General features: G+C 41.5%; 1 protein-coding gene across 1 annotated transcript in view; it reads left to right on the forward strand.

Annotated features, from left to right (window-relative positions):
* Positions 1-25,374, forward strand: part of efna3b (ephrin-A3b) — a 67,231-nt gene extending 41,857 nt beyond the window's left edge. Inside the window, exons 4-7 of the mRNA XM_040029787.1 lie at positions 10,961-11,253; positions 12,066-12,131; positions 13,124-13,201; positions 21,703-25,374. Coding sequence (XP_039885721.1) covers positions 10,961-11,253; positions 12,066-12,131; positions 13,124-13,201; positions 21,703-21,821 — 556 coding nt within the window. The 3' untranslated portion in view covers positions 21,822-25,374. The remainder of the gene's footprint in view (positions 1-10,960; positions 11,254-12,065; positions 12,132-13,123; positions 13,202-21,702) is intronic.
* Positions 25,375-27,259: the final 1,885 nt, after the last annotated feature.

The raw sequence follows: 27,259 nt of genomic DNA on the forward strand, positions 1-27,259 counted from the left end.
CCACCCCCACTTCCTTGCACACACAGTCGCTGAGTGATTAAGTATACTCCCCAAAGTCAAAGTTTCTGTTTCCGCACCAGTCCCCGAGTTCAGTTAAAAAACTGGCATTGATAGATTTTTAGCTCATTTATCACCCAACAAAATCCGTTTGTTTCTGTTATCACTTTGGCCCGCACACTGGAGAAGGTCTTAACGCTGAAACATCTGTGCTCCGCTTGTCTTTTATGTTCAGCTTTGATAAAGAATAAAAATAGAAAACTCTCAAGATCAAGTGAGGCAGAACATTGTGCAGGTTTTTTTTCTCTCCGTTCATTGTTTTACTCCATTGATTCCATCTTTCCTAAACGGCTAATTGAACGCTTGCTGTTTCGATTAGCACCGCGCTTCAGTCTGCATTCTTTAATTTCAGGCCTTTTTGAGCTAGTATATGCGACTATATGTAATTAATTCTCCCCGTCACAATGCATTAATAGAAATGTTAGAGCTCAATGTCATCTCCTATCTGACAAGAATACCCAGACGCTTTTAAACACTTAAATACTTCATGCTGGCGCCTGCTTGTCCAACCAAGTCCACTATGTGTCTTGCCACTTTGATGTATCTTACCCTGAGAGTAACAAAGCTTATAATTGCCTTTAAAATGTGCTTCTTCTGTTGTTATTTTCTTTTTTACTGAGAACATTGAAAGGTCACAGGGGGCTTTTTGTTATAATGACATAGTACTCAGAAGACGTGGGAATCGCAGAGAAACACATTATATACTAACTGCAATAGTGCCATCTAAACCTCGTAGCACAGCGATGCCCAGCACAATTCAAGGCAGTAATCATGGGCATATGACAATATCTGTGGAATAGAAGAGGAAAGATACCCCTAAAAGGCAAATAGGATGAGTTATGTGTTTATTCACTGTATTGTGTTATCATTGTGTGGGTATATCATCATCATTCTTGTGTCATTTCACATAATTAGCTCTCTCTCGCTGTCTGCTCTGCCTGTCCCTCCTTCCCAATCAGTTTCTTCTCCATCTCATGTTGGTAAACTTTTCTCAACTTTTCCCTCATATATTTTTATAAGCGCCCACCACGATGAGTCATAAAGGAGTAAATCCGGTAAGTCAACCCCGTCAGCTGAATCCATTTAGCTCGACTTTGTGTTTAATAAAAGTATCAATATTTAATCCGGTTTGTCCGTAAAAAATTAAAATATATTGCCATGTCTTGGTAAGTTAATTGTACATTTTCGGGAAAAAGCGCTTCTCTTTGGGGCAATCCCCCCCCCCGTTATGTACAAGTGAAGCACTGTATGTCTGACTGGTCGTAAAGGACGTGACCGACTCGAGTTTTGCCTGTAGCCGTTAAAAACACACCCCTGCTCTCTCCCACTGCTTTTAGCCTTTATTTTTATGTTCATTTTGCAGCCGGACTGAGACGTAACAAAAGAAACTCTCCACCTAAAAACAGTGTGAAACCAAATTTGCCACAGTAATAGCTGATGATTTGTGATAATGGCAAAGAGTAATAAGTGGTACTTAATTAGCCATTAGAGACACAGAGGGGAGATGGTGGATAAAGAGGGGATGGGTTTTTTGCACAAAGCAATGAACCCCTGTAGTCCGCCCCCTCTCCTATTTTTTTTTCTTCTTCTTTTTTTTGCTACAATAGCACCATAGCAAGGGCTTCTTCAGTCGTCATGGAGACTAATGTTGAAAGCCAGCTGTGGTTTTGTCTTGGCAGCCCATTAGGCTGGAGCTCGGTTGGCACTTCTCTCGGTTTCTTTTTTTCTTTGTGGCTTTGCCTCCTTTGACTTACAATGGTGAAATATAGTCTCTCTGGGTTTAACTTGAGTTTGCGATATTGGCTGAGGGTCATATAAAGGTTTTAAATTCTTCTGAGCTTTTGTTTCACCTTGTTTGAAGTGCTCGTTGAGGGATACTTTTTCTTACATCACCCGAGTTGGTCTCACAGAGCAGCACAGCTGGGTATGGCACAGAAAATCAACTCACTGAGTTTTAAAGAGTTTGGTTAAGTAGCTCCAGCTTCTATATGGTAGACCCCACCCACCTTACAGTTCAAGTAGGTTAAAACAAGTTCAAGCAGATAAAGAATTATCTGCCTGACCCTGCTCTGCTTGATGGATGGCGTTTCTTCTCATTCTACATTGTCCCTACGCCTGGCAAGCAGCGTTTCTTGCCCCGGATCCCTTATTAAAGTGGCTCAAGAGAGGGATCTGAGTAATGTTTTTGTTGTTGTTGAGAACCGTTTATCCCAGCGCTGGAGCTCTTTTCCCCACAGCCCTGATATTCAAGCCTCCCTGACCCAAACACATCAGTCAACAGGACATTGGTGCCGTGTGACTCGGCCAGGAAGTGGGCTGAGGCAGGCAGGGAGAGCGATTGTTATGCAGCAGATTGATCAGGTTTCACAGGACACCGCAAAACTATCAATCTGTAGGACTGTACACACAGCATGAGTGTTTGGGGGTCAAGGCTAGAGTTGTGCGTTTGGGGCGGGGAACGCAAGAATCAATAGCTGGGTCAGAGGGTAATGTCTCACTGAGTGCTGAGTCTATACACAGCCATCAGACAGGATCACTATCAATCATGGGAGAGCTTAGGGAACATACACTCTCTGCTCTCAGTGCGTCTCTTTGCCTCTGCTGGCCCAGTGTCTGATGGGATCACTATTGCTCATGTAAGGGCTTTAGGAACAGAGACAGAGGGAGATGTGGGGAAACAGAGGGATAGAGCAACGCAGGGTGGATTGATGGCAACAAAGTGACAGAATAAGAAGGAAAGATGGGTTTGTATTGGCAGACACATGGAGGGTGACACTTGGGGTTTGGGAGATAAAAGAAGCCTTAAAGTGAAGAAAGTCTTTGGAGCGTAAAATAGGCTGTGTGGGTGGGATGGTGGTGAAATGGACAATAAATTAAAGCTGAAAACAAAATCAATAAACACGCAAATTAAGGTAAAAACCACAAGTCCCGGTGTTACTCACAGGTTAAACAACATTTTTCTTAATTGAAGTATTCTGTCTTTCCTCCTTCCTGGTGTTGTCGTTCACGCTTTTATCCGCCTTCGTCTCTGATCTCTGTTTTTTTTTGCCTTTTGTCTTATTCAGCATGTGTTTTTTTTTTTCTTTCTTCTTTTTGTTTTTTTTCCCGACCTCGGCTTTTGCCATCTGGTGTTCCATGTGCGTTTGTTCATTTTAATTTCCTCACATTCATCCATCTGTGTCACGAGTGTTTGAACAAGAGCCACAAAAAGCGCATGTATGATTGATTGCAGAAACACACGTGTGGAAGAGAACATGCTTATTATTATACATAATGGTGTGGGAGTGTGTTCGCCGAATGTGGCTCTGTGTGCGAGCGAGACGGCTCGGTTCAAAGGGCTAATAACGCTCGCCATTAGGTTTTGTGCTGCTGGGACAGTCTCTCTCTCTCTCTCTCTCACCGTGCAGTCAATATCCACAGACACCGAGAGGAAGGGAAGAAGGGAGATGGAGTGAGCGGACAGGACAGCGAAAAAGTCAAATGAGAGCTGAGAAATTAAGCAAAAGAGGGAGGGAAAGAGATTTGGACAATGCTACTTGTGTGATCATTTCGGTGCTGTGTGTGTGTGTGTGTGTGTGTGTGTGTGTGTGTGTGAGGCCACCTGAGAATAAATCCTGTTACCTGTAATATTGTGATCAATTACCAATGATGAAACATCGCTCAGCAGGCCTGGGCTGTATGTGTGTGAGAGAGGAAGTGTGTGCAGTGGCCTTGAGAAAAGGGAGCATATTCCAGGCTGTTGGACACACTCAAGACAGCTATTGATTTTAACGGGGAGAATTTAGAACCATTTCAACCCTTACACCCTATCAAACACCACTTTACACACACATTCAGACACACACACACATACTGTACATGTTCTTCAACTAATCCAGCTGGATTCAAATAAAGGGATAAATTCATCTGCAACCAGTATTTAATGAGACGGCATCATTTGAGCAAGCTTCTACACAAGTTTTTAATCAAAATTTGTCTGCGCGCTTCTTCTCATGCGGTGTTAAACGTAGACAGAAACAGATTGAAGATGAAGGTGATGAGAAAAGAAGGAAAGGCAGAGTAGAATGACAAGGCAGTGGGAAAGACTCGTGTCTGCCTTTGATGAGGGCCTCATTGATGCTACAGATCTCTGGGAGTCTCCATTCACCGGGGGAGCCGTTCAATTACACCGACCACTCCGCTGGCTGATTGGAGTCCTCCCGCAACAATGTTAGCATCTCTGTAGCGAGCCGAGATGGGATTAAGAAGTCTGGCCTCTGGAGGCAAAGTGGCTTTTAAGTCCTGATTGGCAATCATTTGTAACACTGCTGGACAAGTTTTAATCCAGCCCTACCTTGTGCCCATCAGGTGTGTCTCTTTTGATTTCTTTAACCTTGATTTATCTTGGCAAACAGTAACGCACACTTAAAGTCTTACAACCCAATCAGCCACCTGTGGTTTTCCACTTTTGATCAGCAAATGATTAGAAAAATTAAATTAAATGCTTCATACTTAAATCCAAAGATAAGTTAGCATTCACTGTGCTGAGTTACTATAGAAAGCTGTGTTGCTGAAGCACAGCTTCAAAATGGTTAATCTTCAAAGAAGGTTGATGGAAAAAGAAAAAAGTTGTTAAAAAGCTTAATAAAATACAGCGTCTGACATTCTTTTTAAAAAATGTGTTACTACAAAGGGGAAAAAAGCATAAATGATTTATTTTTGCCTTGTTGTCAGCATTTAAAAACATAAACATACTTTAATAAGTAATAAAATAACACCATCTCTCCAGCGTGCAGGGAGATGGGTTTTGTTTTTATCATTGGACGGTACAGCTGTGACACTTTCTGATGCACCTGAAGTTAAATTTTTATTTAGATCAAAATAATATTTTAAAAAAGAAAATAGGACTATAACACTATTTTACAGAGTAGTGGTATTATTAAAGATCTAACTGTGTGACAATATTGTTTGGTTTATGTGCTGCTGGCAACAAAATAGCAAGGGTAGTTGTTGCTTAAAAATGGGTCATTTTAGCTCATTGCTAGGTGGTTGTGGATGTCTTATTCGAGTTTTGTGGCTATAAATGAGATGTTATTGTGATGAAATAAACCAATAGTGTCGTTGGTAATAAAAGGTAAACACAGGTCATTTTCTTCTGCTACTAATTGTTTGCCAGGGAGCTTTATGGCATATTATATAAGGTATAATTTAACTTTTGTGGATATAAATTAAATGATGTATGATAAAAGTTATATAATTCTTTTGTTCAAGGCATTATAGGTGCATAAAAGCTAAAAAAAGACAGGTCATTTAACTCATCCATTGCTAGGTGGATGTTGGCAACATGATGACATTAAAATGTTTTACACTGATAACCATCAGGAAACTTAAGATGTACATCTTTGCCAAGTTTTGGTACTGAGCTCCCGATGGTCTGGGATGTCCACCCAAGGTTAACAAATGAGAGCTTAGACAGTGGACTCCAGAGTACATTGTAAGAGTAAGAGTTGCCAAAGAATTTAAAAACTGTAAACCCTTATTTGAAGTATTTACTGTGGCTTCAGCTAACCCCCAGCATGTATTACCAAATCCAAGCAAAACATGAGGTTATCCCCCCCAGTGAAATTTGATCTAATCAATATAGAGTAGGAGAAAACAAACTCTTTCTTTCCAGGAAGTTTAACAAGGGCATTCAGACAACATTCACAAAGTTGAGGTAACATCCGTGAAGTCGGCTCAACTTTTATTCTGAACCTTTTTCTACCATGAGTACACATCGACGGATATTCAAACGAGTGTGATGTATTTGACATGAACCCACAATGTTACATTTTGTGTCATTTATAGCAAACGGATTGAGCATCTTGTATTAAAGTTTAAAAGCTCTAGTTCAGAAACTAAGTGAGTCAGAGTTACTGAGGGAAAGTTTGTTACAGCCAGACTTGGCCTTTCTTTAACTATCTTGACACTATCATAGTTTTGAAAGGGGCAGAATGTAACGTCTCCAAATTACTGTGCGTCTGTCATGGTTGCATTTTCAGAAATGTCTCTAAAAGTAAATCTGATTCCCCTAATAAGGAAAAATCAATCAGATGGCCTTCTTCGCAGCAAGCATTTTGACTTGGTGTATAAAATCATGTCGGAAAAAACACTGGTGTGACTAATAGAACAACTGTAATGACAGCGCCACAAACTTCTGTAATAGCGTGATGGTAAACCAGGCGATCCACAGCCTAAGAACACTAAAACGAAGCAGCATTACTTTTATATTCTTTGATTTATTCTTTTTTTATTCTTTGTTTTTATATATCTATGTACAACTAATTGTAACGTGGCAAAGTGTCTTCAGTAAAAAAGACCGTTTATTCCCAGAAACAATGTTTGCTAACTGTTACATTGTGATTTTTAATGTCTTTCCTTTTGTTTCCATGGCGATTTTCAAGCCCACTGCTGAAATTGAGCTGCTATTTTAAAATTTGCTACAAAGTAACGTTCTCCCACATTTGCTTACCTGTCATGGCAAGGTTTAATAAGCCATAAGAAAAATATGCTTAATAAGTAACATTTTCCACCTTAGCCGGGGCATCAGCGAGCTTTCACACCATCCCTTGTTTAAAATACCCTGCATTAGAATAATTGTAACAAATGAGAGCATTTTCAGCAGTTAATCAAACACTGCTGGTACAGTGAAATAGTGGAGCTATGCCTGGACACGTATCCCACGTAATGGGAATCACATAGATGTGCCATACACCAGCGGTCCCCAACCCCCGGTCCGTGAGTCGTTTGGTACCAGGCCGCGAGAGTTGAGGCTCAGGTGTGAAATGTATGGTTTTCAGGGTTTTTATCGGTTTTCAGCATTATTTTGTTATCGTTTTTATCGTTAACTCGGTTTTCCTGGGTCTTTTCACGTGTGTTATGAATAAATCTTCTTTTTTTCGCTACCGGTACTAGTTTTATTTTGTTGTATTTATCCGCGACACCTTAAAGGCCGGTCCGTGAAAATATTGTCGGGCATAAACCGGTCCGTGGCGCAAAAAAGGTTGGGGACCGCTGCCATACACTATGCAGCATATTGACCAATGTGCTGTTCTCACAAAAAACATGGTCCTAAGGGGGAGACCCTCTCGCTGACTTAAATATTTGAGCTTCTACCTATCCTTATTGTCCTCCGCTGTCCACAAAATCTTCCATGTAACCAACAGAAGAGCAGAGTAAGCCAGTCCCACTAGCTCTTGTTACAAAAAGGAACGATGGCGCTTACTGTCAAGTGCTTTATTGATATATGATGCTCCAACAGTCCACACAGATAATAAGTAGATAGAGGGTAACTCTGTGGCATTATGTTGCCTATGACTGATTTATACAGGCAACATACTCTCTCTCTCTCTCTCTCTGTATCTCCCTCACACTCTCTGATGTGATTTTACAGTAGTGACATTGATCCAGGCCCACTTTGATCTTGCTCTTAGCTGTTGCTCGCTCTCACTCCCTCCAGCTATCACCCTTGGCTCTCTGGTTGCTAGAGTCTGCTGTTTTTAACCCCAACTACCCCTCATCTCATGCTATAAATCTTCTCATCTTTCTCTCAGTCTTTCCATCGCTCCATCTCTCTGGCGGATCTGTATACAAGTGATCTTTTGCTCTTGGAAACTTTTGCTCAGGCCGATGAAATGTCCCATCAGGTCTCTGGCTGTTATCAGCGTCACCTAGCCAGGTATCACTTGTAAGGGAGGAAATTAGTGGTGCCTCAACACAAAAGGAAACTGAGGCATCAGGAGGCAGCATCAGCAAGCAGCACATTCTGACTTTTCATAACCTGCTGGGCTGTATCGCTGCGTCTCTCTTTGTTTGGAATTTCAGGAAGCGTTACGATCTAATAAACTCCGGTATCATAGAGGGGAATAAAAGAAAATTCCAAAATGAGGCTGAACATTTTGTGATAGTCTTCTCAGCCAGAGCGACTTTCGCTCACGACTCTAAGGGAAATCCGTTTTTAAAATTAAAATATTTATTGCATTTTCTTTGGACTTGAAGCAGACGGCAGGAACGATATGGCTGGTATGTGACTATCGCAGCTTCTTTGCTCAAAACAATGTTTCGGTACATGAATGGTAGTCGTCAATATTTCAGTAACTGTGAGTCGACTTTTTGTTGGTAAATAAAAATGAATAAAAAAAGTGTTTTATAGAAGAATTAACACATTTCTCTAAAAACATGAGTACATTAGTGTGTACCATTATGGTTAAAAATATAGTGAGCAAAGCATGTTAACAGCGTCTTGCATATACTGGAAATGCTGACCCAGGATTCTAATGCAGTGTCGCACTCATGCAGTAAATTATAGCTTAAAAGCTTTTTGTTTATTTGTTGGCCACATTATTGGACATCTTTTGAGCCGTAGTTAAACTGAACTGCTTTATACTGAAACGTTTCTATATTTACTGACATATGCATCGACTAAAATGTAAAAATGCCTTACTGCGTAACGCACTCGAGTAAAACCAAAAAAATGCTTTATTGGCTCATTTTTATCACCTGCATATTTTCTGATTAAAATTTATCTCAACTTGTCGAATTCATCGGGGTCATTCTTCTGATGAGAGAGTCTCAGTTCACATAATTCATAACTACATTTAAAGCGAATATTCAAACACACTGTATTTTTTATTATATGAGCAACATATAATGAAATCTGATTGTTCTTGAAGTTTACATTGTGTTGTTAAAATTGTTCAAAATGCCACATTGCATTTATTGTGCGTGGTTTTTGCTTTCTTTTTCAGCTTTTCGTGTCTTCTGTGTCACGTAGTTGGTCATTAATCGAGTAATAATAAAAAAAAATCCTTGTGTATAGTCCAGAATTTGGATCATTTTTGTTTAATGCAATCAGTCTTTCTGCTTATGCAAGAGCCGTATAATTGTTGTGATATATGAATAAGACTGCAGACATGATATATCATGCAAGCCCCCTCAATGCTCTATCTGCTCTTTAATCTCACTCTGAAATTGGTCTGATTTTCCGATTATCCATGGCGTGAAACAAAGGCGTATTATATGATCTGATGCCACTTTTATATAAGATTGGTTTTGCCATTAAGTCACTTATGTAGGATTTTATGTGCGTACATGTGTGCGTGTCAGAGATGGGGCTCCTAAAGATGTCAAGATATCAAATAAATAGCTGGCAAATCGCAGCGCTGTACGCTCGGAGAAATGCTCATTCGTACCTACTACACACCAAACCAGGACATACACAGTGGGAATCCTGTGGCATCTTTTATCTTGGAGGAGTGATTTGCTTTCAGATTATTCAAGATGCCCTGAGATGCCCTCCCCCTCATTTTCTCTCACTTTCTTTTCTGCCATTATCACTTCATCTTTCAAAACTTGCTTTTCTTTGGTATCATAAAACTCGCCAATTGCTTCTTCTTTTTTTTTTTCTTTTTTTCTTTGTCTGCTCTATTCTGGCTTTCACTCCTCTTCTACTCAATTTGCATTCACACCTCCCTAGTGGAACCAAACTCATCGCTCACTCGAGTCCTTTCTCGCTTGCTTTCCATGTCTCTCTCTTTTGCATTCACTATAAATATAGTTCCCTTAAAGCATTTTCTGCATTTTTCTACCACTAATGCCAGAAAAAGTAAATCTCCTCTGCAGGCTATTAAGTGATGTAATGAGTGAAAGTGAGAGGGGTGGATAGGAGACGAGGCAAAAGGAGTAAAGGATGAATGTCGAACAATTAGTCTTAGGTTACTCTGAAAGAAAGAGATGAGAGAAAAATGAAGAGCTCAGAGAAAAAAAGAAATTCAGGATGGATTTAAAGAGAGCGGTAAGAAGTGATGGAGAGAAGGAGACATTGAGAGCAGTGTTTCGATCTTCATTTAATAATTGAATAATAATCTCCCTGGAGACATGACCTAGAACTGGCAAAGTGGGAGCGAGGCAGAGTCGGGCTGAGGATGACACACTGCTGCCCCCTTGTGATTTTATGGTGTCACCACTAGAGCGTCTGAGTGAACGAGAGCGGATGTGTGTACGCACATGCTCATCGGAGTGTGCATGATTTACAACTGCAGCCTGTCTCAGTCTCACAGATATGGGCCCGTGTCTGTGATGGGGAGGAAAAAAGGGGCTTTTGGATGTCAGGAAAGAACCTATTTCACTTTGTCACAGAAACTACACACACACATAGGCGCGCACACAAGCTCCCAGACACAGAATCAGACCTTATCTTCCTGTCAAGCTGAATCTTTTTTAGGGTTGACGCTGATATATGAGCTTTGGGGGGGAAGAAACGTTGCCGGGACGTTGACGGTTGACGTGAGTGCAACGTTGCGCTCAGGTTGATGTACGAGCAGTGGGGTTAGGGGACAACGCTGCGCTGACACCAGGAGAAGGAGCTGTGGCCCTGGGGCCTTGAGTCCATTCTGAAGAGCCAGCTCCGCATTCTTTGCATGCAGCAGCCCCGCAGCCACGAATACACAGCCTCGCCCCCTTAAGCACACACCCGCTTACTGGTATTAATAACTCGATACCTCTGAAACAAAGATTTGTGTTACGCCTGGTGATTGTTCAAGCAGAAAGCATCCGAAAGACAAAATCCCGTGCAGTGATCTGAGATGTTACATCGCTGCTGCTGCTGTGCAGGGATGTATGTGATACTGAGTGTTGAGGAAATGCCCAAAACATGTTTATGTTTGTGTGTGTCATCTGTGTACGAACATACTCAAAAATTAGCACTCATAATATAAAGAGTGTAAAATGTGTGTTCATCAACACCTCTGTTCAGCTTTGCAATGGCACTGATTTCAAAAAAATGATGTAAATGATGACAGAAAGTGCCAGAATTTCAAGTAATATTTATATGTAGCCGTTTTGAGTGTTTAATAATTTAATCTCTGCTGCTCCTCTGCTTGTCCAGTCTGCGTAGGGAGGGCTACACAATGCAGGTGAACGTCAACGACTACCTGGACATCTATTGCCCTCATTACAACGACAGCCAGCGCATGGTGGGCACCGGAGAGCAGTACGTCCTCTACATGGTCAGCTACCGCGGTTACAGGAGCTGTGATCCCCAGATGGGCTTCAAGCGGTGGGAGTGTAACCGGCCTCACGCCCCCCACGCGCCCATCAAGTTCTCCGAGAAGTTCCAGCGCTACAGCGCCTTCTCGCTGGGCTACGAGTTCCACGTCGGCCAGGAGTATTACTACATCTGTGAGTGGAATCGAACCTGCTGTATATCTTATAAAAGAAATCTCACTAATGTCGTAAATGTCTAGATATAAATATTAAAGAACTATGTTATTGAGGTCAGAGCAGCAGGTTAAAAAAAAAAACTGCTCGTTATAATATTACACATATAACTTTTATCTTTGAATATTCGGCTCGATCATCCAAGTCATGTCCTCGAGTAATATGGGGATGACAAATTGCAGCCTCACATTTAATCATATCGCCCTGCAGCCGTGCAGGCTCATCCATTTTGTTGATTGCTAATCAAATTAACTTGCAGCACCTTGTGCCAACAAGCCACTGTATAAATAATGAACTTTTAGCCTGTCATAAAACAGTGCCAAAACAGATATTACGAGGCACTGACTGTATAATCGGTGCAGTACTCATTTACTCCTGTACATATTTGTGTGTATTTGTGGGTTTGGTAATATTAACGTAGGATTCTGGTAGGTAAGTGAGCAAATCTACAAGAATCCTGTGCCATCCTAACATTTTCAGACCACTGCTCTCACTGCTTCACATGAAAAATCCAACACTAAACTATACAACACAATGAGTCGCATGCAATAAAACATTCAACCCACCTTCTCGAGTCATTGTTTTGTGTCGCTGATTGCCAGCCGGTTGATTAGTCAAGTAGTAGTAACATAACATCTGGCTGATTGTTTTTCTGTTTAACAAATGCATGATAATAGTGATCCAAACGGTTAATTCTGGCTATATTTAAGTACAAGCTCTGGAACAAAAGTGCACACGGCATTTAATTTATTGTGTATTATTTTGTTGTGCAGCCACGCCCACTCATCACCACGGACGCGCCTGTCTGAGACTACGAGTGTACGTCTGCTGCTCCACGGGTAAGTCTCCTGCTTTGTGTTTGGGGGGGGGGGTGATGTTTGACCTATAATGCTTGGACTTGTTCGCAGGCTTTACCTGGACCCATCTGGCCACTCTCCCCATCTGGAAAGCACCAGGCGTCCAACGAACTCACACACTCTCTGCATACAGATGCACACACAATCTAAATACAGCCTAAAACAGGCAGAGCTATTAATACTGCTGCTGAGTCTCCTGCAGCATTTTCACTCACAGCATAGCCCCCCACGTCCCAGCTCCTCTTTTTTTTTCTCTTCTTCCCCGTCTCACTCTTCTTTCACTTTCTCTCTCTCTCCCTCTCTTTACAGCAGCAAAAAAAGGGAGCAGCTTCAGCTTTGAAGGCCCTCAACCCCCTCCTGCTTCCTCTCCACTCCTCTCCCTCTCTCTTCCACCCCTCCTCCCTCTCTCCCTGTCAGAATCCATTTATTGCCGTGTGCGGTCAGTGGGTGGCTATGTATATGTAGTGTTATCCTCTCTCGCTCTCCTGCCACCCTTCAATCTCTCGACCCGCTCTCACTCACTTTCACTCACACACACACACACACACACACACACACACACACACACACACACACACACACACACACACACACACACACACACACACAGACTTTGATCCCTGGCCTGTCCGGTCCTTTGTAGTATTAACCTCTCCTCCCTCTTTCACCCCCACAACTCCATCACTCTCCATCCCTTTTCACACACTGACTCTCTTCAGTTTGATCTGCCTCTCCTCACATTCCCTCTTTTCCCCGTCTCTCTCCATCTTTTTTTCAGGGCTTCTTGTGATATTGTGGCTTGTCAGTCGGCGTGCTGTGGGGTTTTTCAACCCTGCACCCTTGTCATGCCACTCTATTGGATGTCATGTTGGAAGTAATTAAAGTCCTCTTGGTTGGAGCAATAGTTTAACCCCTGCTCCCTTCTTTTTTCTCTACCCAGCTCAATTACTTTTCACTCTCTCTCTCACACACAGCTTCTGATGTGGACGATGAGCCAGGGCCTACAGATGGAGTCTACACGCTTAGACCAGGCCTAAAAATTGATGAGCTTGGTGAGTAATACACACAGGAAGTTCAGGAAGTGTAAGACACATCTGTCTGTAAGACACATCTGTCAGCTCGATTCACAAAAACAGCGACAGACTCTGATTTTGATCACTTTAGTACCAAATCAAGGAAATCAGATTATTTGCCTTTTACAAAGCGTCTCATTGAAGTTAAAGCAGAGTTCATAAATTCATAAACAAGCAACAATGTATTAGTCTGAAATATTAAGTGACTGAAAATATGGAATAACAACGTCCTATTAATGCTGCTCGCTGTATTTTCAGCAGCGGATTATTGCAAACATGGATACGACACGCTTGTATTGGATTTGCTTGCAATTTTAAAAAAAACGCATATGGTAGAAGATCATCAGCATTATTCTTTGAACGCATCAGCTGGCTGACCAATGATATTGATATAGATGGCAGTGCGACTGTGCAGCATCAAAAGTGGCTAACCAAGTGAAATGATATTCAGCGCAGTTAACTTCACAGCGCCAGCTGGCTTGGCAAGCTGCTGATCCTGCTAAACAACGACATGAATATTCATTTCACACATTTCATGCCGTTTTCACCCAGATGAGCAGAGAACACAGAGTTTCTTGAAAATTTACAACAAAAAGTATAAAATTCATTCAGAAAAGCGGGGCCTCTTTAGATATCCTGTATTCAGATAGCCCCTGCCCGTTTGGAAGTGCTTCCTGTTTGTCGTTGTGTTGCTCCGATTTGGAGTTATATGATTAAATTGATAGTGTGTATAATGTGAAATCTGTTGGCAGCGATTTAAGAGAGAAGTGAAGGAGTAAATCAAAAAATGACAGACTTTGGGATCACCTGTTCATATTGTTGATTTTTAGTGTTGTGGCAACAGCATAGCAACACAGTAACAACATGCAGGTAGCTTGGCCTACCTATCCAGCAGCCGTTACACAACCAGGCATGCTGGTATCAATCATAATCCTGTCTAGCTATCACACGCTCTCCTCCAAGGTATCTTGTAAAATATGGCGTTGCGTTGTTGTTAATCTCCCCGTGTGCCTGAGTGTTTGTGTGTGCGCGCGCTCGCATGCGCGCACGCGTGTAAGTCAGTTTGTTCTAATAATTGTCGTAAGAAAACTCATGACTGGCTGCGGCAAATAGCTGCAGGTCATGCGAGTTTCTGTGAGATACCGCTCCCTCGCTTCTTTTTCCTCTCATCATTCTTTCATCTTATTTCACTCTCACTCCATCTCCTTTCTCTATGCCCTCCTCATGCCTCTGCCTTTTAATTCCCATCTTCCGTTTTTCCTCCGAGAGCACAAGTAGCAATGCAGTCGAGGAGAAAGCCACCTAAACTCAGTTTATTCACCTTTTGATGTGTGAAATTGAGTTTTTCCCTCGTTTAATACTTTTCCCGCCCCGAAGCGATATTTATCTTAGGTTTTATGGTATTCATTAACACTATCACAGTGATATTAAAAAAAGTTTGAAATATTTTTATGCCAAAACAATTTTTAGAGCTAAAAATTCCCATTCGCTACTTAGCAACAATATATTACAATATGTACGATATATTCTTATCACATTTCCTCAGTACTTGGTCCTTCCTTGCTTTCTTTTCTAATACAGTAAATGCAAAACATGATCACTGCAAAATAAAATCTGTTCGCTACACATGTACAGATTTTTTTATGCGAAGGAAAAGGACATTAAAGATCATTTCAACAGAAGAATATCTACATTTAATGTGTTAAACTGATAGAGACAGCTCGAGGACATGGCACTCTAGCTGTACTGTTGATAGTGAGCGGCTAACACAATAGCTGAAAAGAAATTACCCCAGCCCCTATGGGTCTTTTTCACCTGTAGTGCTGTGTTGCCAATTAAATTAATACGATAACCCAAGTGGTGTGAGAGGAAGTGAGAAGATCAGCAGGGAGCTGCGAAACGAGCTGAACACAAAGAAGTGGTACAGTTTCCTGTTCTCCTCCTTCGCTCTCAGTCCTCCTGGCTGCCGGTTAGACGTCCTCACATCGTAGTTTTAATTACTGTTACTGAAGTGTCACACAGACTGTGCAGTTCAAATCTGCCTGATTATTGTGTGTAGAAATGTTGAAATAACTCAAATGTTGCGTGTTGGAACCCACCCGTGTCTTTCTCCCCCCTTCTCTCCTCGCAGTTTATTTCCTGGGCACCTTCCCCTTTCAATCAATGTGGTTCCCTGCTGAATACGGCCACTAGCATTAGATTTCATTTAGATCTCATTTACAACGCAGATGGAATGGCGCTAGCTGCTCCCCGTGCAACCGTGCGATTACTGAAGGCTTTCAGTGGGAGACGCTCATTTTCCCACCCTGTTGGCTCAGATTACTGCATCCGATGATCAGCTCTGGCCATTAGTAGAAAAATCTGTAGCGTGTTCTTGTTAATGGGGCTTGTTGTAGCAATTACTATTCCTATGAGCACAGTGTGTTTAAGGTACTTGGCAGCAGAAGACAGCACAAACAGTTACAGATCAACGTTTTCATACCTGCAGTTTGTAAATTTTGTAAATTCTCCCTATGCTTTGGTTTCTTTTTGAGGAAAAAAGGTAGCAGGTAATCATGATGTGCCACTGCAAGGGATGTGTGAAAGTTCAGCCCACTGGGTGTTAAGATTAAAGCTGGCAAAGCAGAGGTGAGAGGAAAGTCAGGTGTTTAGGACCGCAGTTTGTGAGCCCTGCCACATTACAGCACACCTGGCTACAGGAGCTCAAACTCCAGGTCACCCGGTAGTTGCATCGAGGTCAAGAGCCCGTGCTCATCACAAATAAACTTATTTCGGATTGTTGTGAGGACCTTTTTTCTAAAAAAAAAAAAAAAAAAAAAAAAAGCGGAGGTTCTATCTGTACGTGAATGATCACACCTCTCCAATCGAACTGCCCCAAAAGTGAAAAACAACTGTTTTAGCTGGACTTAGGTGTGAAAGTACCTGTCACTGTTTTTTAGGTCAATTTGTAGAAAGAGTTGTGAGACAGTTTGCACTCAACCAGTTTAAACGATCTCTATCTGGCAAGCTTACACGTCTGCTGTAACGTGCAAACCGATTTGTGCATTTTTGTGGTGTATGGGAGAGCTGAATAACACAATTGCAACCTTTTAAACATGCCTTAAATATTTGGTTTACAAAGCTAAGATTACACGAGAAAAACAGAAGCGAGATGGTCGAGTGCATTCTGGAGCAAAGTGTAACAAATAAGTAAATATTTAAAATGTGTTTTATTTATTATTTGCCCAATAACATGAATAACCCGATCTTACCATTTATCCCTTCCAAATGTCACAGCTAATGATTCTGTTTACTTGCAGTCAAACTCCTGGAAAGCGTAATTATTTGCATACATGCATGCAGTCTGCTGTCAGTTTCTTTTGAATTTCTTCAGCAATCTAACAGCTGTTTGTTTGTGGCGTTTGTTTGGACAGCCAGTGTTTGTTTAGCTAACGTTCGCTCTTTATTTTTAAGTAACCTGCCTCTGATTTAGCATGTCAAACTCTGTTTACTAGTCGCGGCGAGAGCTGCGCGGCTTTTGCAGACAGTTGACTATTGTCTTCGGAGGCTCTGCGAGATGTTTGTTAAATAAAGACTATGTTGAAAGACGTGTGTATGAACCAGTCAGGCGGGATCTGATGAAAGGCGCTCTTGTAACAGTCTCGGTCACAGTTTTTTTGTGTTTGTTTTTTTTCTAACCTGCGTCTCTGAATCCTCAGTACTATGTAAAAATGCAGTACTAAATCACTGCAGTGCCCCTTTAATGAGGGCTTTCTGATGCAAGAGCGCCACAAATTATAAGCTCTGAGAAGACGCAACACATCTCACAGTGTCAACAAAGTCACTCTTAAATTATTTATGCCAGGACGTTTCTACTGAATTGCATAATGCTGTAAAAGTTCTTTTTAAATTACTCAGTATTCATAAAATACAGAAGAAGGTCAGATTTATACTCCCACAGTAACATAATGTAGTATAAAATGTGTATAAAAGAGGATTTAGCTCACACACTTCTTCACAAACACAGATTAGACAGACGTAATCCAGTCTAAGCTACAGCACTGTGCAAAAGTCTTGAGCTACTCTTATTTTCTTATATTTTAGAATAGAAGGCCTTTATTTTTGATTATATGGGAGTACAATGAAATTTGAAGCCTGTCTCTGAGTGCTACAGATGGATAGATTGCCGTTTGGACCTTGATTGTCTGTAGACCTGCTCGAGTGAAGGTAGCTGGTTGTCCTCTATGTTGATTTAATGACTCTTTGAACAGCTTTCTTTTCAGCCTCGGTGCAGCTGGCATACCACACCAAGATGCCAGGCTAAGTATACTCCACCGAGCTGTGGTAGAAGGACACAAGCAGCTGTTTGGGCAGGTTTGCTCTTTGCAGTGTTTCTAAGAAGTCAAATGGCTTCTGTGTCTTCTTCACGCGAGAGGTTGTGTTTAGAGTCCGTGTGAGATGAGTGTGCCGAGGATTTTAAAGCTGGGCACTCTCTCCACAATGTTTCCACTTATGCAAAGCGGAGCAGGTTCCTCTTCACGTCTCCTGAAGCTGACGATCAACTCTATATTTGGCTTCCAAGGAGACTTTCTTTCAGTTTTTAAAAAGCGGCCGTGAGCAATGGTTCTCCAGGCTTCCTGAAAGTCTTTCAAAGTTTTTCTTTGGGCATTGGCTGATTTTTCACTAATTTTCAGTACAGTCTTTCTGTCTGAGGGAAATGTCAGATGATTTTTTTGTTAAGTCCTTTATCACTGAGCTATTAATCATTCAAGCATAAAACTCAATTTATTTATTTAACTCAAGGGATGAACCAGTATTGTGTGTTGGCACATCTTTAGACACTTTATTATTAGCAGCCTGTAACAAAAACACACTATTTCCTTTCATTTCTTTATCTGAGTCTATGAAAAATGTCAAAGATAATATAGTTTGACAGAATAAAATATCTCTTTCGGGTGTGTAGTGCTTTCTTTAAAAAAAACTGAGGAAACTGGACAAGTGGTGGACAAACAAGTGACAGCTCTAAAATACTATCTACACCAGCATCCGGAAATCATGCAAAGACCTGACACAGGAAAGATGCATCTAGATATTCAACTGTTCCATCTACTGTACTGAAGCTTCATCAGAAATGGCCTCAGTGGAAGAGTGGCTGTAATGAAGCCACTCTTAAAGAAGCTTATGGAAGGGAAACAGGGAGAAAAGGCCAAATTACACAAAAATGGGAGCAACAGGTCTGATGGAGTGATGAATCCAAATGAGAAATTTCTGATTCTGATTTGATTTAAATTAAATACCATCTGCAAAGCATCTGATTGGCGTGAGAATGATCCCAAACACACTGCCTGTGCTGCAAACACACACCTAAATAGAAAAACACACAGTGGAACACCATCAATCGTGGATTGGCCTCACCAGAGCCCAGCCCTCAACATTATTGAAGCAGTGTGGGATCATCTTGACAGAGAACAGAAGAAAAGGCAGCCAACATCCAAGGAAGAGTTTTGAATGTCCTTCAAGAAGCCTGGAAAACTATTCCTGAAGAAATGACAGGAAAGCTTGTCTCAGAGAATTCAGGCTGTGTAGAAGTATAAAGGTGGTGATTTTCAAGCTCATTAGAACTGTAAAAACTTTGTTTTTGCCTTATATACTATATTTCCATTTCGGTTTACACATGTTTCAAAAATGTCTTGGCAAGTTTCCCAGGAAATATGATGGGTGGCTCAAGACTTTTGCACAACACTGTATTTCGTGACTTCCAGATTTATAGACACTTACAGCTGTCTGAGCTTCTTAATTATTAGGTAGATGCTACTTGCTTTTTGTGCGCTGTAATATGTACATGCAGACGTTTGTATGTTTGGCTCAGCCCAGCATGTCAGAAGGTCACAATGCACCTCACATGACCTTTGCACAAACAACTTGTACGCCAATAATTATACGGTTATTAACAGCAGTGGCAGACTATGAGTGTCTGTGTGTCTCTGTGTAATGGGGCGATTAGCAGAGCCTCACTTTGGAACCAGTTGTACGAGATGCTCTGCCGTCTGCTGTTGGTGTCTACAAAACCACATTCCTCTGTCAGTCAGCACCAAAACAACAGTTTGAAGCCGCACAGTGTCCTGACCCCTCAGCTGCATACTCAGTTATACACCACGGTCAAAGCATTTAACCTGAGCTCCGCTGCTGCATGGACCTCATTAGACTGGCTGGCAAAGCATACCAGAGAAGCCCATCTCTAAAACCAGGTGTCAGAGAGTCATTACTCTCCTGTCTGACCCACGGAGCAGCTGGAAATATTCTGGAGATAGATACAGCGACGAGTGGAAACACTGAGAGCAGCCCTGCTTTATTTCAATGCCATCAGACCGTAAACACAATAGTTGCTAATCAGCATCAGGGACCTTCTGTACAGACAGAAAATTGTGCTCCTGTCTGGTCTCCAGTCTTATTAATCAAATGACTACAGAGGGAGTGTCTGCCCCTGCGTGTGTCTCATAGGTGCAGGCTTGTAGCAAACTGTCTGCTCGGTCATGTGTTTCTCACTTTGACTAGACATCAAAGTTTGGTGTGTTGCCCTCAAGAAACCTATTTTTAGCCTGTTTCCAGGTGTAAGTGCAGGGGTATTGGGGCTATTACAGTGCATACAGTAGATTTGTCTCAGGTATGATGGGCAATGTGTCACCTTATTAGAACAATGAATGCTGTCTGGTAACAGCTGCAGTCTTTGTGTTGTTTTTAGTGCAGACTGACCATATTTCAGTGGGAGTAAGACTGAAAGCTGCCTTTTGTTCTCTTGGGTTGTCATCATTTTTTTTGTCACATTTGAGAAAAAGTTGTGCTGTGAAACCAGATTATAGCACATTTAGGAAGCCAGATAAACGCTTTTAAATGTTCCACTGAAGGATGAGCCGAGTTTTATTTATAGAGAACGCTTCAAAGCAGCAAAAAAGTGTTGCAGAAGTATGCCACCAAAACACAGGGGGAAAAAAGACAACTGGGCAATAGATAATCTAAAGAGTAATCGCTTTATTACATTGCCTACCCAATTACATACGGGTCTCAATTCTGTCAGACAGGTAGGTCTTAAGCGAGGATTTAGAGGGGAAAATGTAGGACAGATCTGATATGAACGGGTAGTCTGTTCCGATGCTTAGAGGTGCCAGCTGAAAAAGTACAAAACCTCTTTGTTTGTAACTTGGATTTGAAACCACCTGGAGCATCTGGTCAGATGATCTAAGTCAGGGATGGGCAACATGTCGTCTGAGACAAAGAGCCAGACTTTGAACAACAACATAATGCAGACTTATGCTTAGCTTTGTGGATTGCGTAAGCATGGTATTCTTGTTTCAAAAATCAAGATATTTCTTTAGGAAATGTGACTGTTTTGTGTCAGTGGAGTGTACTGTAAAACAAAGCGGTCCATTTGAAGCCATCTGTAGTCCTGGTACAGAGGCCAGGTAACAAGAGATAGCAGTTAGCTGAAAAAATGATGCTTGTTTAAAACTAAAAACACACCAACAGAAATCCTGAAAGGCTCAGTGTGTTTGGGTACTGCACCCTGTGATACTTTGCTATACAGAATAACACATCCCAGCCACGTCACCTGAGGGGGGAAAAGTGCCTAAATTTTGTACCCTGAAGTTTAGCTGAAGTCTCATTTAGTAGAGGTTCTTGCTAATATTTTATATTATCTGTTATTTTAGTGTATTATTGTGTACTCCAGCCACTTGGTATTACGGGGTTGAACCTCTTTTGCCTAGAGAGCATCTATTTAACAAGGCACTGACATTTATTCATGATGCGAATCTCCTGTTCCACCACATCTCAAAGGGGCTCTACTGTATTGAGATGGATTTCAGGTTGTGATTTTGGGGTCCTTTGAGTACAATAAACTCATTTTCATGTTCATTAAACCAGTTTGAGATGATTTGATCTCTCTGACGTGGCATATTATCCTGTTGGAAGCAGCCATCAGAAGATATGTACAGTGTGGTCATAAAGGGATTGTCAGGCCAGCAGCAATGTTTAGGATCGCTGTGGTGTTTAAATGATGCTCATTTGATGTTAAGGAGCCCAAAATGTACAAAGAAACTACCTAATACTACTTGACCATGTCTAATGTTTCTAAATGCATTTGAGTTGTTGTCATGTGATTGGTTGATTAGATATTAGATATTATTATTAGATTAGATATATGCATGAACAAATTGCTGAACATTTGTACCTAATAAAGTGGCATAAAGTGGTCATAGTGGTGATAAATTGGAAAGTTGGAAAAAACTGTCCTTAACATGGTCTAAGATCAGACATAGAAATTTTGCAGCTAATATAAGGAGCGCTGCCGATGTTAAAGACGGTGTCTGAATGACCAAATAATAAAACCTTGGATTAAAAGTACAGAAAAATTCTCATCTGACATGATTATAATTAAGATCTCTCTGTCTCTCTCCTGTTGTTGTTGCGTTCTAATAGTTTCTCATTCTCTTTTATTTTTCAAGCTGAATTTAATCCTGTTATTCCCAAGCTGGAGAAGAGCGTCAGTGGAAGCAGCCCATCCAGGGATCGCCTTCTTCTCACCGTGACGATGCTCTTTTTGGCCGCTCTCTGCATCTCCTAGCAACGGCCATCCCATTAGCGTCACCATGCCAACTAGCCTTGGGAAGGTGTACAATATCTGAGGAGAGGATAGGAGAGGAGAGGCAAATAGAGCAGAAAGCAAGAGGAGCAAGACTTTGAAATTAGAGTTTGGAAGAATCACAATGTGTGTGTGGGGGGGGAGTGCGTGTGTCTTTGTGTGCGTGCGTGCATGTGTGTGTCTGTGTGTGTACAGCTGTGTGTTTGAGGGAGTGTGGTTTTGGCAGAGTACAGGCACCTTCAGACACTTGGTGACACAGACTGAACCATATCTGGCATTAAAGTCAGCCTGTGCCCACAGGTGCAGGTGGGGGTAGACTGTTTGTGAGTGTGTGTTTTTCTGTTTCTGTGTGCGTGTGTGTGAATGTGTGTGTGTGTGTGTGTGTGTGTGTGTGTGTGTGTGTGTGTGTGCATGAGCAGGCCAAATGTTGAGCTTGTTGAATCCTGCACACCACACAAAGCATTTATTCCACAGGTGAGGTGGAGCTCAAATCCTAATAAAAAGATGAAATCCAGCCACCAAACTGAAACCTATTTGAAGACTTTCCCTTGGATCTGATTGGCTGTAAGAATCCTTAAGTCTAGTTGCCATAGTTTCTTGCAACAAATAGAACTGAAATGAACTGATTCATATAGATTTCAGCGGTACTGAACTGAAATTGCCTTTTTGTTGTTCTTGTTGTTGTTTATCTTGATGCTGGGAGCTTTTCCCAGCACACAGAGGAAAAAAAAAATGGAGCCAGCTGATGAACTATGTTGGCCCCATGTAGTCAAAGTAGCCGGTAGTTCATACACAGATAGACCCTGGGACTCCAGACCACCAGTGTTTCAGTTGCCATTTCCACTATGCTGTGTCATTCTGTGTTCACCATCAGCGCTCAGAAGGCAAAAGGACAGAAAGGGGTCATGGGAAAATACAAAGCATTTAAATGTCGACTCACCATTTTGAGGAAAAGATAGGAGAGGGGGAAAGGAACCTGAATATGTGGCATTGACAGACAGTGCAAGGGTTTGTGGACGTTAGAAGTTGCTGTGCTACTTTTCTGTCTTTTCCTTGAAGTACTCAGTTCGTCCTCTGCCAGCTCCGAGGTTAATGAAGCACACGATGGCCATCGAGCAGCCATGGATACACTCAGCAATACTACGCTCCTCACAAGCGACTGCAAGCTGTTCAGAGGAGAGGAAGAGGAACCCGGAGGAGGGGACGAGAGAGGAGGAGCAGTCACTCACACGAGCATCAATAAATAGGTCCTGTCCAAGCCATGTTGGTTTAGCGGCCTGCTCTACCAACCCTGTTCTCTGTACACCCATATGTCAGTTGCCACATTTTTGCGTTTCTGTTTGAGTGTGTTTTATGCGTGCCCGAGTGGGGGGAAAAAACAAAACCATCTCGAGTGTGCTGTTTGTCTGTGTTTGAGAGCGAGAGAGAGACTATTTTAAAAGGTACTAACAGCCTAAAAAAATACATACATCCACATACTGTACATCTTATAAGTATGAAAATGCAAAAAAAAAAAAAAAAAATCAAAACACGACTAAAGCAGCAAGTTATACATACAAACCAAGTGCTTTGGTGGGGAGGTACAGCAGTCCAAAACTCAAACAAATGTACCAGTTGGTTGCTTCAGAATAGCGTTTCCATAGCAACTAGCACCTTATTCACCATGGTTACCCTACCCTGCCAACGGATGGACTCTAGTAGGGCATGGCTTACCATAGTAGCTGATAACAATGATGAAGGTGATGTTGATTATAATGATAATAAAGAGGATGATGACGATGGACTGTGAGCTGGCCGTTAGTCGATAAGGACTGACGCCACGCGGCTCGCCCACCGGTACGTGAGGCGTTCAAGTACTCGTGTAAATGTCACAACAGAACAGAATGGAATTCTAATGTATTGAAATCTGACAAGGTGAAATGTGATGTAAGCATTTTTACAAACTTGAAGCTCAGTTTTCTTTGCGGTTGTTTTCCTTTCCTTTCTTTTTTTTAATTTTCAGTTTTCTTGAGTTTGCTGTGGTACATAACTGCTTATGTTGAGATGGGAAGACGGGTTTTAAAAGTTTGAAAATTGGGTTGGGTTAAGCTTTATGTAAACCTGGGCTGCACTCTGTGATTCTCTTCAACTCGTTCAACTTTAAGATAAAGTCATGCTGCATACTATGTTTTTAACAACAACACCGGCGCGTCGCTTTATTTCCTTTAAAAGACGCTCCGGTGACTATATACATGAGTTAGGAGATAATTAGGAGCATTAGTGAACTCGTGAGAACTTTTTTAATGTAATCTCTGGCTCTGGGGTATAGACTGTAAATAAAAGATGGGCACAGCAACAGTGACATCACATATTGGTTTGTGAAGTCCGGTTTTGAAGCCATTATTTTAGCCTTTTGCCAACACTGCAAGCACAGGAAAGAGGTACAATTCAGTGGCTTAACAGACAACTACTGGCTACAGCTTCCTGGCAGTCCACATGCCTAATTATGATAACTTTAACCTTTAGAAAAGTTAAACGGATAAGTAAACTAAGCTGAACTTTAGCCTTGAAATTTTAAATAGATGTCTTGTTTAATCAGTAAGGGCCATGACATTTGAAAAATATAGGCTTGTACAAGACATGACTTCTGAGAGGAGTTACAGAGTTGCATCATGGGAATTGTAAGATCAAGTATTTTTGAGTTGAGGATTTTATAGTGTGGACAGAAAGTTGGTATTTGTTATGTTTTAGCTGTTCTCGTTTTCATTTTGGCCATGTGCTTTTATCTTAAAGAAATCCCAGATTTATAAAAGGGAAGTACTAAAGTGATAACCTTTTAAAATAAACTATGTCTGTTTGCTATTAATTGTATATAGATAGCATATGTTTCACTGAGGCAGAGATATATTTTGAACCTTTTTAAAGGTCTAATTTTTACCTATTTTGGCCTTTTTGGAGACCTAAATGGGTTAAAATGATCAACATGTCTAGTAAGAAAAACTGAGAAGAATGCAAGTAAGTCTAATGAAATGTCACCCTGACAAGAGATTGTGCCTGTGGAAATAAACAAACAATTAAAAGACCATGTGTGATCCAGCCCCAGGTGTACATATAGCTCATGGTGGGAGGGTGAAGGAGGAAAGGTTTGGGTTCGGGTGTCCAATGGGAGGATTGAAGAGTTTGAAAGGTTAAATCACTCTTCAAGAAGTTGCACTTAAGAACTCAGACACGCGGGCGAGAAAACATGTATGTGTGTTCATGGGTGCGTTCGTGTGTGCAAATTATTGAGAGAGAGTGAGTGAGTGAGCGAGCGACAGACTCTTTGTTTCTGATCTTTCCATGTGTGCGTATGAATGAGAAAATGTGACCGATTGTTGTCTGGCAAAACAATAAAAGCATTTACTAGTGTTGGAAACAACAATTACAATCATGTTTACCTTCGACTGGAATGACTTTAAATGAACTTGAAAATAAACTGTAAACTGAACGAACCATAACAGAGGTTATAACAATGATCATGATAACAAAATAATAAGCTTACAAATGTTACTTTTAACAAGACGTGTGTTCGCCTCTTTATTTGCTTCCCCCTGTTAATCTCCCTCACCCTCCCTGCTCTCTAAGTCTTTGAGGATCTAAAAAAAACAAAATAAGCATGGAGCTAATCCAAGACAACAGATGGAGGGGTTGCAGAAAAAAGGTTTTACCTGGTATACTCAGTTCTCTGTAGATAATGTTGTTTGGGAGCTCACAGATGTGATTTTCCATATCAAAGTTGGTGTGGCAAGGCTCTCCCTCTGCAGTAATACCTTTACACACTCCGATTAGGAGAGATAAGCACTTCAATCACCAACCCAACATTTGAATGACAATGGGACAGGGCAGCAGTGTGTACCTGTACGTCTGGACCGGCTGATGGAGGGATAATGCTGCTCCTGATGTCAGAGTGCAGCCAAGCTTAAAGGCTGTGATGTTATGTAACAGGTTTCTGTCATATAGGTAGAGGTAACATATTCACCACTGAGTGACAGGACAGCACAAGGGTTGAGATAAACAGATAGAGTTGGGGTATAGAAGGAGATGGATATGTGAAATGCAGAGTTAGACATTTAGAAAGATGAGATTATACAGGAAGTCAAAATGTGGATATTTACAGTGATTTGAAAAGGACACTGCTCAAAGGACTATATGCAGTCCTAAAGCTAAGTATAATCAAATGCACTTAAGTGATGATTAGCAAGTTTTGGCAATTTGCAGGGCTGGAGCATTCAGGGGGTTCTTAACATAATGCCACAGTCTTCCCAACAGTGGATGTCCTCTCAAATTTACCACAAGATCAGACTGCAATGTTCAAGAGATGTTTTGTTTAAATTCAAGAGCTACATCTCAGACACAACAAGGCTCAGACAGCATGTTACCTGATTAAGTTCATACTAACTGTTAAGCACGGGATTGGTGGTGGAGGGCTTGTTGTGCAGGCACAGGACCTGGGCATCTTACAGTCATTAAGTCGACCATGAACCGTACTGTATGCCAAAGTATTCTAGAGTCAAATGTGAGGCCATCTGTCTAACAGCTAAAGCTTGGCTGAAATTGTGTCATGCATTAGGACAATGACCCCAAGCACAGCAGCAAATTCACAACAGAATGGCTGAAAAAGAAAAGAATCAAGGTGGTGCAATGGCCTAGTCAAAGTCCAGACTTCAACCTGATTGAAATGCTGTGGCAGGACTCAAAGAGAGGTGTGCGTGCAAATTAACTGAAGCAACAATGTAAAGAAAAGACGGACAAAATTCCTACACCATGACGTGAGAGACCGATAAACTCATAGAGAAAACAAGTCCTTCAAGTCATTGCTGCTAAAGGTGGTTCTACAAGCTATTGAATCATAGGGTGTTCTTAGTTTTCCACAGGTCTCTGAAGTCCTGTGGAACTTTTCTAATGACTTTCACATGACTGTACACCAATCCGGTATGACATTATAACCACTGACAGGTAAAGTAAATAACACTGATTATCTTTTCATCATGGCACGTGTTGGTGGGTGGGATGCATCATGGAGCAAGTGAAGATTTTGTCCTTAAAGTTGATGTGTTAGAAGCAGGAAAAATTGGCAAGTGTAAGAATTTAAGTGAGTTTGACAAAATTTAATGGCTGGACAACCGAGTCAGAGCATTTCCCAAACTGCAGCTCTTGTGGGCTGTCCCTCGCCTGCTATGGTCAGTATCTATCACAAGTGAACAATGGTGAAACAGCGTCATCGGCGTCCGACTCATTGATGCAAGGGGGTAAAGGCCGGCCTCTGAGGTCTTATCCAACAGGTGAGCTACTATAGTTAAAACTGCCAGAAACGTTCATGCTGGTTCTCATAGAAAGGTGTTACAATATACAGTGCATCACAGTGTGTTGCTTATGCAGAGCAGTGAGGGTAGCCATGCTAA

The sequence above is a fragment of the Simochromis diagramma genome, unplaced genomic scaffold (genome assembly GCF_900408965.1).
Source record: "Simochromis diagramma unplaced genomic scaffold, fSimDia1.1 OVJJ01000361.1, whole genome shotgun sequence".
Taxonomy (NCBI): Eukaryota; Metazoa; Chordata; class Actinopteri; order Cichliformes; family Cichlidae; genus Simochromis; species Simochromis diagramma.